Source organism: Crocodylus siamensis, chromosome 1 (assembly GCF_052110815.1).
Source record: "Crocodylus siamensis isolate JL-2025a chromosome 1, ASM5211081v1, whole genome shotgun sequence".
Lineage (NCBI taxonomy): Eukaryota > Metazoa > Chordata > Crocodylia > Crocodylidae > Crocodylus > Crocodylus siamensis.
The window spans coordinates 226376288-226394412 of NC_143395.1; the positions used below are offsets into that span (position 1 = coordinate 226376288).

Consider the following 18125-nt stretch of genomic DNA (forward strand, 5'->3'; position numbering starts at 1 on the left):
CCCCTCTATTCAGCATTGATGAGACCACTTCTGGGAGTGCTATGTTCAGTTTTGGGCCTCTCACTACAGACGGTGTAGATAAGTTGGAACAAGTTCAGTGGAGGGCAACAATAATGGTTCAGGGGCAGGGAACATGAGAGAAGAGAAAGAGAGGTAGACTGTTTTCAGTGGTGGCAGATGACAGAACAAGGAGCAACGGTCTCAAGTTGCAGCAAGAGAAATTGAGGTTAGAGATTAGAAAAAACTCTCACACGAAGGAGAGTAAACCTGGAATAGGTTACCCAGAGAGGTTGCAGAGTCTCCATTCTTGGAGGTTTTTATGACCTGGCTAGATAAAGTCTTGGCTGGGATGATATAGTTGGGGATGGTCTTGTTTTGGAGTAGTGGGTTGGACTACTTCTAACCCTAATTTTCTATGGTTTCAGAAAGCTTTAGCTGATACAGTTAAGAAAGTGGGATATGCAATGCTGTACATACATACCACTTTTATCCTCTGCCTCATCCGTTTCTGGAAAATTTACTGAAATGAAAAATTGTAATATAGTTAAAAACAAAAATCCAGTGAGAACTAAAAAGTCACCTTTGCCCTCATAATGTGCTGTGATATTTTTTTCAATACAGCAGTCTATTTTACAGCCAGGACAGAAATGTTCATACTTAATACAGCATTAGCAACACAACATAATCAATATCTTACTTTCAGGCAGAAAACTTTATTTTATAGTTTTCAGGCATCATACTAAAGAGTTTGGAGAGACAGAAAGAAGTTCAATATTATAAATACTTTTAACTAAGCATTATGTTACCCCACCAAAAAACATCGGCACTGCCTTCTTATTACTGTAAACAATACTGGATTAGATGCTAGCACCCATGTGTGGATTCTGTTCTGAAACTAACTCACACAGCCATTAATGGCATACCACGAAATTGGCAGCTAAGAAAAGATATCATTTTAGTAATGAGTTCTAAAAAATAAATAAAAAATACTTTACATATAATGTATGTACGAGCAAAGAATGACATCATCTAGCCGCTAAGCAAATATATTTTGAAATACAGCAGCAAAAATCTGAATCCATTATTCTGGAGAGGATTCATCTATAAGCATAAGAGGGGAATTTACTCTATATTTTCATTAGATTCCTTGGCCTTTCTGCTAAGACATTCAACAATGGAGCGAGTTTCATAGACATCAGGGCTGGAAGCAACCTTGGAAGATCATCAAGTCCAGCCCCCTGCCCCAGGGGCAGGAAATCAGCTAGGTTTAAAGGATCCCAAGAAGGTAAGTGTCCAAATGTTTCTTAAGAGTCCAGAGTGGATGTACTACCTCTGGAGCCAGTCTATTCTGGGCCTTGGGGACTTGGACAGTGAAGAAGTTTTTTCTTATGTCCAGCCTAAAACCGTCTCAGAGGAGTTTGTGACCATTAGAGCCACTGTAGGCTTTTTTTTTTTTTTTTTTTTTTTAAATACAGACACTGCCCCACTGAATTGTACTAAGACTTACGTCACTTCACATCCTCTAGAAACAACCCCCATCTGTTAGTAACTCATTCAATTCACTGTCTCCTAGGTTGGATTTAAAACTGGTATGTCTTCTGCACTAAAAATAAAGTCTCTCACTAACACTACTGCTACACAATCTACATCTTGTACTAGATAGTGGATATTTAATTTAAAGAATGGTATTTAAAACTTCAGGTAAACAGGATCTTGATAGTACTTACTAGCAGACACATTCAGAGAGCTCACAGTTCTTTCTAACTGGTTTTCTGCAATGCAAGTTAATGTAACATTCTCTTCAGGAGCAATTTCAATTCTACTGGAAAATTTTCCATTAACATATTTGGTTTCCTCTGTCTGGAAAGGGAAGAAGGAAAATTAATTAAAAAAATGATTCCATATGACAATAAAAAGTACATCTATCATGGGCCAGGACTGAAATTATAAGAAATACTTTGGCAGTAAATATTTTTAAGATATTCTATTTATAGTTTGGAGAAATGAACTATTTCAAATAACAACGAAAAACTGTCCAGTAGTATATTTGTAATTCAAATAGGATAAGATTTTATTAGCTGCTTATACGAATATTAAACATGAAAAACACTTTGCTCCATCCAAAAATGAGACACACTGGGAATATCTACATATGTGCTTATCTGCACAGTAGACTAATTTGCTACACAGCAAAGTGTCATAGTCTACGTGTGTGACACTATTAGACTGCAGCAAACTAATTTTCACCACTATAAGACAGTACTGTGTTGGGTACTATTTTAAGGCAACAAAAATAACCATGCCTGAATGCATGTGTACACACTAATCAGGTATGTTAATTGCACCCTGTCACACCCTGCCAGCTGGGGTCTAGACCCCCACTTCTACAAGCCCCTCTGCCAATGTCTGAAGCTAAGGCTGCTCCACCCTGGTGCAAACTGCTACAGTCCGAGATGCACATGAAGATGCTGCATCTGGGAACAGTTGACTCCTTAACAGGTTCACACGTAGGTGCACCCACTATACACTAAATAAGGCCTTACCTCGTGATAATAGATTTTTGCATCGGGCAATTCAGTTTTGTTGTTTCAGTACATATTTTTAAAAAGTAGTTCCCTCATTATATCTGTGTTTGTCCAGACTTGTTTTAAACATCATAAAGCAGTGCTTTTCAAATTTATTTTGGGTCATGCAGCCCTTATAAACTTATCGTGCTGCTTGCTGTACCTGTATGCTTCTACATTTTGGATAGTGTCACTATGACCACACTAACTTCTCTAGCAATCCGAAATATAATATGAAGAGGGTTTTTTTTCCTGTTCCTCCTTTTGAATGATCTCTTCCCCCTTTCTTTGCTCTTCCTATCCCTTCTACTTGCATATGCTCTGAAGTCTGCTACATATGACAGTTTGAGAAATGCTGTCTTAAAGTAGGGCAGACTGTTTCACTTGTTAGGTTATTCTATAGTCAAATACATCACTATTAGAAAGCTCCACCTCATTCCACTATAATTTTTTATTGTCTTTTTCTATTATTTCCCATTAAACCTCCTTCAGCTACACTGGGCACATCTACACATTTATTCATGCACCTTAGATAATGTACATTTAGTTTAGCACTTCCTTAATAAAGTATTAACTAAATGTGCAGTACCTAGAGTTACTGCACAGTAGCACTAGTGCATGGTTATTTAGTGATGCTTACTGCACATTAGCCTATTAAGACTATGCAGTAGGCTATTAGTACAGTTTTTGACATGAGATGCTACTATGCAGTGTTATTAGGCTAATACTCATGAAGTGTCTTGTGTAAACATACTCACTGCCTTTCTTCAGTGTTTACAATTTTCATATTCTTATCTTGTCTAAGGTTATGTCTCCCTTTAAGCTTCATGTGTTTAAATTATACTACTGTTTTGGTTTTATTACAAAAATCACAGATCCAATTAAAATGTTTATATAGCCATCACCTGAATTTACTACTGTTTATTATCATCTTTCAGTTAGTGCTGTGCCCAGAATTGTTATCAGTAATTTAGGGACCATGTCCTGGAGCTTTCTATCTTGAAAGTTGTGAGCTCTGTCCATGTATATAGCCAGCACAGGCTCTTTAATTTCAGTAAGGCTCCAAGGATAGAACAGAATGTAATATTTGGCCAGAACAGATTAACAAAGTCTACTGGAGGGTGTAGTCTGAAAAATGCCATGCAGAGGACATTACTTCTTCCCTCCATGGTTTTTGTGTATGTATACAATTCATTTTGTCCAGTACTCAACTACAAGCTCACTGGTAGCACTATATTTAAGCCTGTCTTAGTTTCAAAGTATCTTTTCTCCAGTTAATTTGTGGACAGTTTTTCCTAGGCTGAGCACTCTTGTCACACGTTTAGCAAGACATCAAAGGTTTTAAGAAATACAGCAAAATGGGAATTTGTAGTTCTTAAGACCCAATACATTCCTTCACTTAAAATGTATATATAGTTCCTAGTCTGAAGTTGCCTAACTACTTCTTCCAGCCATTGGATCTTCCTTTGTTTGTTAAGTCGGGAGTCATCTTCTGCTATGAATTTTGTACCCTTTTAGGTGTTTAGGTACTTCACCTCTTAACTGTCTTGTGTATAAACTAATTAAATTGGGCTGCTTTGATATCAATCTGCATGCTGTCTAGACTTCAAAATCACACTGCTTGTGCATCTCTGTATGCCTTAGTCAATAAGAAAGATACTTGCTTGATTTATCACAGCTCCAGTACTGGCAATTGTCCATTGTACCGCAGGTTTGGGGAAACCTTCCACATGGCAGATGATGGTTTTAAATGCTTTATTTACATAAGTTTTCTTTGTCATTTTGACTTGAGGTTTTCCTAAAAGAACAATATTGTATTAACTATACCAATAACGTAACTCTGAAGAGAACAATCCATGATCATAACCATTCGCTCCATTACCTTCTACAGTAAGATTGAGTGTTTTTCTTTTCTTTAACCCTTCAACCTCTTGTAATGTAGTTTCACAGATGTAGTTGCCAGCATCTTGATACTGTAGACTTGAAAATGATGGAGTTGTCTGCATTCTGGTATTGTCCTAAGAAAAGAAAGAGGTTAGTCCACATGAATTCCAAATTAGGCCCCCGTCCAATAAGATACAAGAGTGTATGCTTAACACAGAAAATCTACTTATCTTGTGAGTGATAAAATAAGTAGTAGTTTTTCACTTTAATTATGCATGTTTTGCTAGGTTAGGGCCTCCAGATGAATTGTCCCCTAGCAATAAATTAAATTCCTGCCTTTGTTGGACAGTGTGGGTGCACCTAAATGTGAAATTAAGGTAAACTCCAGAGCAGTTTGTGCTGGAGTCAATTGTTTCTGGGTGCAGCATCTACAAGTGCACCCAAACAGCAGCAGTTTGAGTCGGAGTGGAGCAAACCCCCTGGCTGCCATCCACATGTACATTCTAGTGCAGTAAAGAACTCTACCGTAGGACAGTACTGTCCTATGGCAGAGTTCATTAGTATGCTGCATCCTAATACTGGTGCACATGTAAATTGTGATGCTTTACTGTGGAGCTAATAAGATGCACACTGTTATCAGTAACAGCTGTAACAAGTCTGAGAAAAAAAATTTATTTTTCCATTTGTTTTTCTGTTCTTACTGATCCCAATACTGGCCATTCCTCCAACCTGGAAGTCTTATACTTCTGGGATTTCACACACCATGGAGGCAACAGAAGTGTTATTACATTTACCTATACCAGTTGTTCGCAACCTTTTCAGACTCAAGGCACTCCTCCATAGGCACCTCTCCATAATTTCTGTAAACTGAGTAGCAGCCAATTTCAAAAACTCTTGTTTATACCTCTATGAAGAGAGGCTGTGCAATGGGGGTGGGGGATTGGCCACACACACAGACAAGCCTGAGTCACTGCTTTCCTGCTTCTCTCTTCATACATCGCTTACCTTCATGCAGCACCCTTTATAAATGATCTGGCGCCACCTCAGGGTGCTGCAGTGCCCTGATCAAGAATAAATAATCCAATACCAATCAGACACTTAATCACCATGCCCCAATAGCCCAACACACTGTCCTTTTAGCACTTTAATGGTACACAACAAAAAACATGAAGATCTGTAAATTTCCAGAAGTGATTCAAATGGATGCCTAAATGAGCGATGCCCAACCTGAGTAGATTCTTAAAGAAACCTGATTTTAAGAAGCCTAGAATACATTAAGGCAAATTGTTCAAAGGTATCAAGGCAGGGCATGCAAAAAATCACTAGTCTTGCAACAGTATCTAAAAGACTGAATACAGTATGATGGCTCTAGCTTTATACCATTTGCCACCTTTTATTTTAGCAATGCTTGAAACAAATTAATTTAAAAAAAGTAAAAAGAAAACTGTTTATTTTTCTTTCTAAAATGCAAAAGGAGTCTGAAAAAATAATAAGCTAATGCAATGAGTCAGGTCTCAGCAAGAATTGTTATTACTAACCTTTATCCAAAGCACTGTTGCATTTCTACTGGAAGAAATAGTACATGATACTGGCAGAGCCTCTCCTACTTGCTTAGTAACTTCTCCACTAGGAATAAGCTGCAGATCCAAATCTGTGATAAAAAAGATCATTATCAAAAGACACATCTCTGAAGGTTGTCCCCATTAGAGTGTTTTCAGGGAAGAAAAAAAAGACAAAGAAAACTAGACTAATGGTACTTTTGAAACTTAGAATTTATTTTCTTAAAGAATCTACATTGGTTGAGAGGCAAAACAGAAAAACTATTTTAAAGACTATACAAAAAAACCCTGACTTGTCCAGTACAATATAAGCTAACAAAAAAAGTGAAAAGATGACATACCAATAGATCATCTGACAAAACGGTGTTTTACCAGGTTGAGATGCAGGAAGAAGTTAGTGCAGGTATAGAAAACCACGTAGGAAGAAAATGGGTAGAGAGAGGCTTCACCACCTGATTATAGATACAAGTTCTGGAGGGCAGAAGGAGACCAGAACTTGGTAGATGGTCTTATCTCAGAGGATTTCCACCTCCCATTTAGAAGAAAGCTTGTGGACTGAAAGATTAGTCAGGGTAGAGTCAGAAAGGCACTCTGTTCCAGCCCCATTCCCCAAGTTCTTTCTAATTTAAAAAGCATTCCTTATTCATCTACCTTTGTGCAGGCGTCCTTTGCATGATTTCCTTTTCTTCTTTCTTACTGTATTATATGCCCAAAAATATGAAATATTCCAAATTCCAGACCCCAAGCTGCTATCATGTGCTTTTTGCACATTCAGTTGTGTATCAGGAGAATGACAGTGCTGCCCAATTAAACTTCTTTCATCCCCATCCCCTGTCACCTTCCATATGTAATATTAGGGATCACTAAGATACCTAGTCACCTTAAATGTGTGGGGGGAAATGACAAGTGGTTGAAACAGATGTCAGGGATGAATGCACTATTATTTCATTACAATTTTTCCAGCGGCTATTAAAATATCCCACTAGTATAACCAGCAGCTGGAAGGAACCTCCTCTTATTACCATCATTTCCAAGAAAAAAAAAAAGAAAACCCTGGAAGGAAATGGTACAGGGAAAATAATATTTAAAATACAGGTTTTTAAATATAGGTTTTGCTCAGGTCATACCCCTATATTACCACTGTGCTATTTGTGAGGGAGGTGGTTAACAAGGGGAGATTTTTGCCCAAATCTTTATATAACCTCAGTTTCTCATAAACATTTGCTTTCTTCTGTATTAAAGACTTTCAAGTGCTACTGCCACCTTCAGGCAAACTGAATTTCAATCTACTTGTCATATTTCATTATCTTCCCAACATTACAGATCACCAAGAAATCTTAGTAAATATAGAAGATGCTCCTTTGTCACCTGCCTGTTGTTTTCCTTCCCAATTGCAAATCCTCAGTGCATTGATATTACAACAGCAGTCATCTTAAAAATACCTGAGATAACACAGGTGACAAAGTAGACAGGAATTCTTTAGCCTTTATTTTCTAGTACTAAAGGGCTTAGAATTGTTTAAGCCCACCAAATCATGACTCGTTTATCCCCTGGCAAGCAATTATGGCCAATTCCCTCAACCTCAAAGTATGAACCCAACTTGACTGCCTGTTTCACAAGGAACAGTATTTTGGTAAAAAGCAGCACAGCATCAAAGGAAGGACAGGGCCCATCTTACAAGAGAACAAATACTACTAACCTTTGTCAGTATCTCTGGGCCTTATTTCTCCTATCAGTGGTGAGCAGAAATCTATCTTTACCAATGGAAGAGAGTTGCCTGATAAGTGTGTTCCCCTCTTCAAAAAAGCATGTCCTCCAAACCCAAAACAGCAAAATTCAGTAAGGGATTTTGAAAGCAAGATGAGTCCCACAAAAGCGAGATGAGTCAGCCAAGGAACTATCATTTCTTTTTTTTCCTTTTTTTTTTAATCTGAGAGATGGCTAGCTGGTTGTTTCCTTTTTTCTCTGATGTTCTCCAAGTATGAAATAAAGTGGGAGAAAGGCTAAGAATTTTCTCTCAGGGTGATTTTCCTTTGACTTCTACTCAAACCGTTATTTCTTTGAAGCAGGATAACACCTCAGACTTAAGAGATCATAGAAGATCATCCAGGAGGGAATCCTGTCATAGGCATCAGAAGACACAAGAGCTTCTTAAGTTCTTGGCCTTCATGTTAGGCAAGACTGACACTCTGCCCAGAGCAATCTCACAATCCAGACCTCCTCTGGGGTCCCCTCCCTTTTTGGTGTTGGAAATGCAGCTCCTTCCCCTCCTCACACAGTGCTGTCATTCACACCAACTTATGAAAAGATTTATAGGGAATGAAACTTGTTTCCGAATGGTGTGTCTCTGAGAATTTTTTGTAGAATGCAAGTATGAAATTAAGCTTCCATTCAGCAGAAAGATTTCTAGTGGCAAGTCCTATCAGACAGCATGATTTGTCTTCATATACATGATAGAATCATGTAGCTTTGTGGTACATGAAACAAAGTTCCCATATGCTTCTCTCTGTTAGTAGAAAAGTACTGAAAAAGTTTGAATACAGAATCCCTTAAAACCTGCCTTTCTTCCTACTTGTAAGAGGAAAAAATAATTTGGGACTACTTGGCTAGTCATTTACTTAGCCTCTGAAAACTTCCTTCATTACATTTGTCATTATGCATAATCTCCTCAGTAGGTGCCATGTTTAGTATATGCCAATTTTTAATTTAGTCTAATTGGAAGTCTTCAATTAACTTCAGAGCTGGCTTTCCATACAGATCAGTATGGGGATTACATCTGACACATTACTTTGTAGTGAGTGAAAATGTGACAGCAATATGAATAATGTGAGAAATTGTAAAGAGAGTGTTTTCTACACGGTATTGCAGATATAGGTTTTCTAATCCAAAAAGAGGTGACAGATTGGATGCAACTGTGCTGTAATCAGGCAGCCTGGTATTTTGAATATATTCAGGTCAGACAGGAACACTACTGGGAATGGAAGATAGGTTTCCTGTATCATCTATGCGATAATTTCCCTTAGATTTTCATTAATCACAGTCTTTGCCTTGGTTGATTTCCTAAGTTAGTTTGCTGGGACAAATTCAGCTAGCAGAGCCTTTTGACTTTTAAAGTTCCATTTCCCTGTAGCGTGCAATCCTGAGCAGAAGGGGAAAGGAACCTCTGCATGCAAAGTGGATTGTGAAGAAGCACATAACTCGAGAGCAGGAGTTTAAGGAGACACTTTCCAAGTGGGAACAATGCCTCTTGGACCTCCAAAGAACCAGTTATGAAGTGTGCCGTGTGCTCTCTGTACCAAGTCAGCTCTGCTGACCAGTTTCTAGGGACCATAGTGCCATAAACCCTCCTTTTCCTTTGGGAAGGCAAGCACCATGGTAAGTCGCAATTTCATTTAGTTGCTTTACAGGGAAAGGGCAGTGGGGAGAAGAAGCCTCCTCTTCGCCTCCCTATTTTCATTTCTTAGCATATTCACTGTATGGGAAGTTAACATACTGCTAAGTTTGATGGATACAATAATGTTATTGTGAAAACAAAACCAGAGACGAATAAAATAATTCTCTCATTTGTTTCACTAAAATGAAAAGCTTCACAGACAGGCTTTCCCAGCCCTATATTCTTAACTTATAAAGACACATTGGGGATTGAGGTAGAGAGAGTCGATCCTGGAACAAACAGATTGAGAGCAAAATGTGACTAGGACCTAATGCTTATATATGCAAGAGTTCTGAATGACCTAAAAAGCTGAACTTCTGCTGAGAAAAATGCACTGTCTAGATAAGATCATAGGACAGTAGGGCTGGAAGGAATCTCACAAGGTCGTCTAGTCCAGCTCCCTGCTTAAGGCAGGAGCATTCCCAACTAAGCCATCCCAGCCAAATGTCTGTCTAACCTGCTCCTGAAAACTTCCAAGGATGGAGATTCCACAGCTTCTCCAGATAGTCTGTCCGATGCCTGATTGTCCTTATAGTCAGAAAGTTCCTCCTAATCCCCAACCTAAATTCCCTGTGCTGCAGCATGAGAACATTGTTCCAACTCCTCTTCCCTACAGCCACAGAAAAAGGCCCATTTCCAGCCTTTCTATAATCACCATCTATAAAATGGTGTGTTGCGACTCAGACCCGTAAGGTTTGCTCCCATGTTTAAAGCTGTGATCCTAAGAATGATGCAAGTGAGACCTAAGTAACAGGTAAACTGAACTAAAATTCTGTTCCTAATTTTTAATTTCAAACATACTGAGACTATCAGTTCTGTTGTCACAATAACTGAATCACAATAAATCTACTACTGTAAAGGAAATCCAAGTCTCTCCAATCCATCAGACTTCTTTAGGACTACACATGAAACAACAGTTAAAAGTGAACAGCTGAGACGCTTTCAAATCCAAATCTCTTATTACATTTTTTACTGCTCAAATACCCTAGGCTGAGACATACTGTACTGAATGACGGTCACTCCTTCCCAAATCAAAGGAAATGTCATTGTTCAGCACCAGCAGAAAAACAAGGTAAAAACAAAAATCAAGTGGAAACTTCAGCCAGAAAGAAGATTGAACAGATTTAAGTCAGAGAGAAAACAAATAAAAAAGCATATATGGTAGAGGCATACAAAATGGCAGATGGTCTGAAGAATGTAATCGGCTATTCGTATTTATCCCTCTTTGTAATATAAAAGCAAGTGGATAGTCAGTGAAAGTGAAAAGCAGCACATTTAACACGGAGAAGTGCTACACGATGTTCTGCTCTGAACTCATTGTCATACGATTCTGAGCTCAAAAGTTTAGATTAAATACGAGCGGGAGAATTTATATTCATCCATGTAACTGTGGATTTCTATAACAACTTGGGGAATCCTTCCACATACAACCCAAGAGACTCCGGCATCATAGAATGATGCAGTGCCTTGAAGTCCACCATTTGCTGCCAGGGTCATGTTATTTCTCTCAGACTTCATGCAAGCAGAGGCCTGTTAAATCTTCAGGATTCATTTGACGGAGAGGACCTTAGGACCTTGAAATAGCCCTGTTCTAGATGGAATCAGTTTTTTTCCAATTTCTTGATAGAGGGCTGAGGTTTGGAGAGTGGAGAGCAAAGAGGTCAGACATTAATTGTGGTTTGTAAAATACAGAGCCTGAGGAATTTGAAGAGGCAGAGGAACCTGAGTCAAGTGAAAGAGCAGAGGGGTCATGTTTTCCCACAGGAACAGAGTACCAGAGAAGCAAGCTGGCTTACTCGCACCAAAGGAAGCTTAAGAACAACTGGACACAGCCTGGGGAACTCAAACACAGAAGTCTGCCAGGGCTGTATAACTCATTTGCTTCAAGGAATAAGCATAAGGAAGAAACAGCTTCCACTATGAACAAAGTTAGTGTATAACAGTCCATCACAAGACTCCTTGCACATTCCTTCTAAAGTATTTGGTACTGCCTTTTTTCCTGAAATAGGATGTTGAACTGGTAGGAGCTACTACAGTAATTCATATATTCCTTTATAGAATGGCTTTGAATGACAAAATAATGGGCTGCTCACTTCTTCCATAGTTTTCAAAAGATTCCAAGGCAATGTCTTAACATAATAATTTGCTTTGTATTAATATGCATAATTCACCACTGATTGTAACATAAAATAAAATGTATTGTTGCAGCTTTATTCTATTTTATTACTTCATTTGTTGCACAAACAAAAGCTACACAGATATAAATCTATTTTAAATTCTACAAGAAAAAAAGATAGTATGTTAAAAGCTAATGAAAATACACTGGAAAAATGCATTAACACAAGTAAGACTCTTACTCGTTTCTACAAAGTTCTCTGTATTAGTCCAGTGCTCAGTTCTCCTGTAGCTAATAGGACTTCATCACATTTCTAAGTCAGGGATGGCTTAACCCCTATATTTTAAATTTTTAAAAATCTTATATAGAACTAAAATATCCAGTAACTTACAGTGCACAGTGATGGTGGTTGAACCCATCAGGTCTTTGTCAGTCAGAGAGCACTTGTATTCTCCTGTTGCATTTCGCCTCACGTCTGTCATTATGTAAGTATCTGAGCTCCTTATGCCTTCTGTTTCTCCCTGTTGGTGAAAGCAAAAAAAAAAAAAAAAAGATGGTCACCTTTGCTTTGACTAGTTTTATATGCTCTGACTTTCTTCGTAAAGAATTCTGAAACCTTTCAGTCTGTATCCATTTAAATCCACTGAAATGTAGCCACCTTTCAGCAAAACAAAGTTTTATGGTTGTTGCCAGATTTCAGGCACAGTAGTTACCCATAAGTTAAAATGTTTTACATGTTTCAAGTGTCAACTACAAAATGCTAAGAGAAGAGAAGATTCACCAGAAAATGAAATATAAACCATCTTAGCAGGTAAGGCAGACTAAGACTGAGAAACAGTATCTTGCCCAAACTGCTATAACAAATTTAAGTCAGCCTCTACTGAAGCATGTGGCATTAAGTAGCTTTAGAATTACAGCAAAAACAGCAAAGACTGAACTAATTCTAGCTTCCCTTTGGTGGGAGGAGGACTCTGAAGTTACTGTAGTCCATGCCAAGTAAGGTCCTTAGGTTTTCTACACTCATCACAGAACACAAAGAGGCACTCATGCACTCCTATATGAAATAACATTAAAATAGAGGAATTGGAGGCTGGCCAAGGGCCTCAAGTCTGCTGTGACTCAGCTTAATTGTAAGTGCTGAGAAGTCACCTCAGACCCCATTTGCCCCATCACCATTCTTCAGCAATGCAGAGTGCCAGAAGAGAGATGTCCTTATGTGGCACCCTGGACAGGGAATAACATGAAAGAAGGCCACTGTATCTCCTGCTCCAGAAGTCTAGCAGCGGGTTTAATGGGAGAAGAACACACATGCAAAAAGTAGGGCCGCCAAAAGCAATATGAGGAAGAAAGGTAGCAGCCAAAAGGTAGAACTACGGTTGTCCAAAGATCTCTTCCATCAAGATAGCTCGGACATTGATTTGTATCCAGTTTGTACTTTGTGCATCTGATAGCACTACGTTCCACTGCTCTGCCTGTATTGCCAGTCAGCTCTCGTTTGTGATGAAGTTTTATACAGCAACAGAGGAACAGCAACAAAAGACCCTGTGTTTGAAATGGTAGCTATATAGTACTTAAACTGGTCAACCTCACAGGATGAGGTTAAAATAGCTTCAAATAAACTGAGTCTCTTTTTGCTTAATTCTTTTCCAAATGTTCTCAGAAAAATTTGGTTTCCCAGAGAGATTTGTCTAATAATCATATATCTTAAGTTTCACTCCTGAGTTCTGCTGCTCTTCTGAAGGCTGCTATGAGAGGAGTTCTCTCAATATACTTTCCAAAGTCAGATCTAAATCTTGGGTGGGATTTTGTTCCCATAATTGCTCTGTTGATTTGATTTGCCTGTTGGGATTACTTGGTGCTCTTATTTGAGCAAGTTAAATTGTTTTCTCTGTTTATACTGTTTCTTCTGGTCATTATTTACTGTGGTGTTTAAATCACTGCATCGTTTGGTAGAAAAATCACCACCTTAAAAGCCTTCACCAAGTTTTGATGCAATTCTCCAAAGGCCTGAAGCACCTATCCTCTTGGAGATTGCTGTAACTTGGCAAGGTTATCTTTTCAGCTTGCTAATAGCATTATATCGCTTCGTTTGTTATTCAAGCATATGAAAATTTGTTTCAGACATGCAGTAGTGTCAATAGGAAGAAATGACGCTGAATATTGTAGCTAAGCACTAGCAGTAAGGTAATACTTACTGGAATGTAAAACAAGAACTCCTGAGGAGGGGGGTTACCATTTCCTGAGCATTTGAGAGTGATGTTATCACCTTCTTTAATGGTACTGCTTTGTGACAGCACTTGAATTGTCACCTTCTCTGTAGGATCTGTAAAAATAATGGACCCAAGTTAATAGCTTTTGCAAAGTACAAGGTAACTCTGTGCACACAATGTAAATGTCCAAAGTATACACAATTTTCTCATGAAGCAGGTGAGGGTAATTGCATAAATGGTTCTTTTTATAGAAGGATTGAAGTTAATAGGTACTTCCTATATGGAGTACTAATCCTGTTAGAACAAACTACAAAGAAACTCAGTTATATAAAAATCAATTTTTCCTTAGCAAAATGCCTATAACTGAAGTAGGAATGACCATAATTATTTCATGTAAAAAAGACCAGTAGGAACAATTTCACTGTATGAATTCATTACATGAGACTTTAACTGCATTACATGATGCTTGCTGTTTAGAGGAACTGCAGCAGCCACAAAAATAGCTAATCCTGGAAGCCCCTTTCACTAATGTTGAAGAGAAATCTGAGCTAAGCAACTCACAAGGCTATTCTGTATGCTGATCAGCAGTGTAGCTTTCAGAAAGATGGATTTGGTGGACTCAATAAGACCCTTAACACAGTCAACAGAACTGTAAATATAGCAAAATTCTGTCATGTTCAATGAGGTTGAACGATAACTTATATCTTTCTTTGGCAATTTTTTTTAAAGCAAAGCTAAAATGAAGAGTATCCTTTAACACTTATTACTCATCCCAGCTCCTCCCAGGCAGAGTGCTAAATATAGTTTTCAAAACCCTGGATACAGCAAACCAGATTTATGTAATAAAATAAAGGCTAAATAACTCCTCCTGTTACTTAAATCCATAAATGATCTCCTATTAATGATGACTCCTATAATGTCTGGGATGAAGCAGAGCTGAGAACACGTACAGGGTCCACGTTCAACAACAAGGGTTTTTTGCTTATTTTCTAAATTGACAAAAAATCTGGCATAACTTTGTAGGACTCAGTTTGCTACAAATATATATAAAATATGAATAATCATTCAAAAATGTGAGCAAGTTCTACAGATTGGTATGGCACTAGATGTGCCCCAAAATGCTAAATGAAAGCCAAGTTGTCAGCCTTGTTGTGTGCCTGTTCTTGCTCTGACTTGTTAAACAGACCAAAAAAAAAAAAAATAAGGCTAGACTGCAGAACAGTCTGAGGCTTCAGAAAGAAACTGCTGAATAGATAAATCAAATTAGTGAGAGGGGAGCACCTCCTTTGGGAAAAGCAGCCTTACTTTGCATAGAAGTAACTGATACAAGTTCACCTAGCAGTGTTTGCACCAGATGCAAAGCTCTTCCTAAACTCTAACTTCAACATTGAGATTACACTCATTGCATTAAATCAATTTCTAAAATATTTTAGGTCATACGTAAACACCTTAGTTGTTCTTGCTTTGTGGTAGGAATAGGACAAAGTGACCATACAGCACCTCCCTTCATGAAGCCAGAATTCCCCCTGCTCTTCAACTTCTACCTTGTGTGCATACCTTTAAGACCTCCACTTGAATTTTGAAGAATCAAAAGGCTGGAGGTGGACAGTACTTAACAGCAAGCTCAATTCACCTGGGCCCCACGTATCCGTAATTCCATCACAAAACCACCACCAATATTGACATGACATCCTTCGTGGTCCTATCAGTACAGGCATCAATGACTGAACCAGCAAGAAATGTGAACTGCCCTGCCAACCCTGGATGCCCGAAGTGGTCAGTCCACTGTAAGATTTCAGGACGTTCTGACCCTGCTGTATCAGCATATGCTCAGTATGCCTGCCTTTTCTGGGATTCCTAACTTCTAAGTACAATTCAGTTTGTGTACATTATCTAGAGCCCAGTTATCCAAGTTATTACACATCTACCTCTGCTTTGTTCTTTACTTAAATTACTCTTCTTTTCTGGAGCTCTCTCTCTACAGCTGTACCCTGGAGCCTGATGGTATGTCTACAACAAAGACTGCAAAGTAGCACAGCAATACCCAAAGCTATCTCAAGTACCATAAGCAGTCCAGAGCTCTGCACAGGACAATTTATCCCCCAGGTCATTTTGATATGCTGTAGACTGCAGTGTTAGACATATCTTGCATTTTAAGAATTATTCAGAGTATAGCATAAGACTTCTCTGTTAGGTCAGGGCCTTGCAAGATTGTGGGTTCCCACTTAAAACAACAGGGACACTTTTATAGGAGAAGAAAACATTTTTTATTATGAAATAACAGAAAGTTGTTAACATTGTGAATAGGATTCATTTTGTATTTTAAACTGAGCAGCTGGTGTTTTATTTTATGATTAGTTGCTCTTAGAAATGTAAAACATGATGGATCTTGATGACAGTTCTGAAAGCAAATAACTAACTAAGATATGGGAAGTCTCCCATTTAGAGTTGTAATATTTTTTTTTTAGATGCAGTAAATTCCACTGGAGAAAAAAAATGAAATATAATGAGAGAAGCTAATTAAGAGTACTGAACCAAATTTAAAAACAAAAACAAGAGAGCTCACTATCAACATAATCAACTAACATCAGTGGAGAATGCTGTTTATAGCAAGCTCTGACCATCTAGTCAATCAAAAGCATCAAAATCTTATTTTCTTTCAAGTGCATCTCCAAATAAGGACTGAAGTTACACCAACTAGAGATCTATTTGAAAGAAAATGCACTGCATTGTAAGGCTGTCATGTACTCCTCTTCACTTATCAGGTGCATACCCCACTCTCCTCTTGTTGGCTAATTAGCAGCACAGTGATACTGCCCATCTCTGGAGGAAGCTAGAGACTGCAGCATAAAGAAGTTATCTTAATTAAATTGTCTGCTGGTGGGACAGGAATTAATACACTTGCTAGCTATGGTCTTTTAATCTTTAATGCAGAGTGCACATCAGTTCTGTAGCATAGACCATGCTGCAGCTGGGAAGAGCTCTTTTTTGTTTGTTCTCCCTTCATATCAGACCAATCCTTGATTCAAGCTGTATTGAGTATAGAAATTCCATGAGTCTGGGCAAATCATCTTCACAGCGAGCTAGCTGGACTGGTGCCTGAGAATGGTGGTTAGGATAGGGAGACTGTTCTACAGTTCCTGCCCATCAGGATGTTATACTGTTTGGGGAGACATAACATTGATGCAAATTGGCTCCCTACTTATTTTCTTCCAAGCATTTCTAATTGTATCCTGATTTTCTTCCTCCTTTGGAAACTCAGTGAGGGAATTATTTACAGCCTTGGGGTGGGGGGCTGTTGCAATCATCCCTGTATCTCATACTGCTGTATGACACAAAAAGAATGAGATGAAAGCAAACTTAGACTTTTAGTTTTAGGAAGAGTGCCTGAAGGCCCTGGAATATTTCACAAGTTTCCCAAGGTAATGAGTGATTACCACACAGCTCATCTTACCCATCACTTTGTAGGGAGGAATCACCTATAGGGACACACGGTTTGAATTTGCTTTCACTTAGAAAAGTGAAAAATCAAGAACTCCATTGAGACTGCAGAGATGCATTAATAATAGTAGGCCAAAATGGCATCCTTCTGCTCTAATGCCATCTACCTCAAGAGAGAGAAGCAGGTGGAGAGCCCAAGAAATCATATACAAAGTTCTCTCTAGTCTGTGGCTTTCCCCTTTCAGATTAAAAGGGCATTTTCCTTAGATGCAAAGATCTGGAATGATGTGCATTACTGTTCCGCCAAGTACTCAAGACTGAACCAGTATATTATGCAGACGGCTTAGGTAATGGTTTTTTTTTTAAAGGTTTGATCCTGGGGAGGTGCTTGGTGAACTCATGTCCTCTTGGTCTCAGCAGAACAGAACTCTCATTACCTTGTATACTTGGACTTTAAAACGTTAGAGTGCTCTGTGTATTTTGCACATAGTATTGAGGAGAAGAAAGCAAAGGGCATTCAAAAAAAAGTGCAGGCAACATTTTATTTTATTTTTTTTGTATGTCAGTGTATTAAGGAAAAGCCCACATTACAAAGCTGTAATGGAGAATGTCAACTTTGGAAAGCTGAAATGGAAATCTGTTTGTTGCAAGCCAGGCTAATTGGACTTAAGTAACCTCTTATTTCGCACTTACCTTAGTACAATATCATTAGTGAATGTATTTGAAGGAAGATGAGCGTTTTAATTTTTTTCTAATGCCCAAGGTCCTCAACATGACTCGAAAAATATAGCACCTGAGAGTCAGGTCTATTCGGAAACATAAAAGTATTAAGCGACCACTTATTCCCAGTGGCAGTCGTTAACTTAGGAAGGTAAAACAAGCGTACTATGCCTTTTAACCTTGTGCAGCTGAGTCCAC

General features: G+C 38.4%; 1 protein-coding gene across 2 annotated transcripts in view; it reads right to left on the bottom strand.

Moving 5' to 3' along the window:
- ALCAM (activated leukocyte cell adhesion molecule) overlaps positions 1 to 18125 on the bottom strand; it is a 174913-nt gene that overhangs the window by 20796 nt on the left and 135992 nt on the right. The window contains exons 7-13 of one of the 2 annotated variants that reach the window (XM_090058270.1): positions 13752 to 13879; positions 11948 to 12077; positions 5987 to 6099; positions 4447 to 4582; positions 4225 to 4362; positions 1728 to 1856; positions 482 to 520 (exon numbers count right to left, since the gene is read on the bottom strand). In XM_090058270.1, coding sequence (XP_089914396.1) covers positions 482 to 520; positions 1728 to 1856; positions 4225 to 4362; positions 4447 to 4582; positions 5987 to 6099; positions 11948 to 12077; positions 13752 to 13879 — 813 coding nt within the window. Of the gene's footprint in view, positions 1 to 481; positions 521 to 1727; positions 1861 to 4224; positions 4363 to 4446; positions 4583 to 5986; positions 6100 to 11947; positions 12078 to 13751; positions 13880 to 18125 lie in introns of both variants that reach the window. The other variant, XM_090058261.1, reaches the window with a different exon arrangement.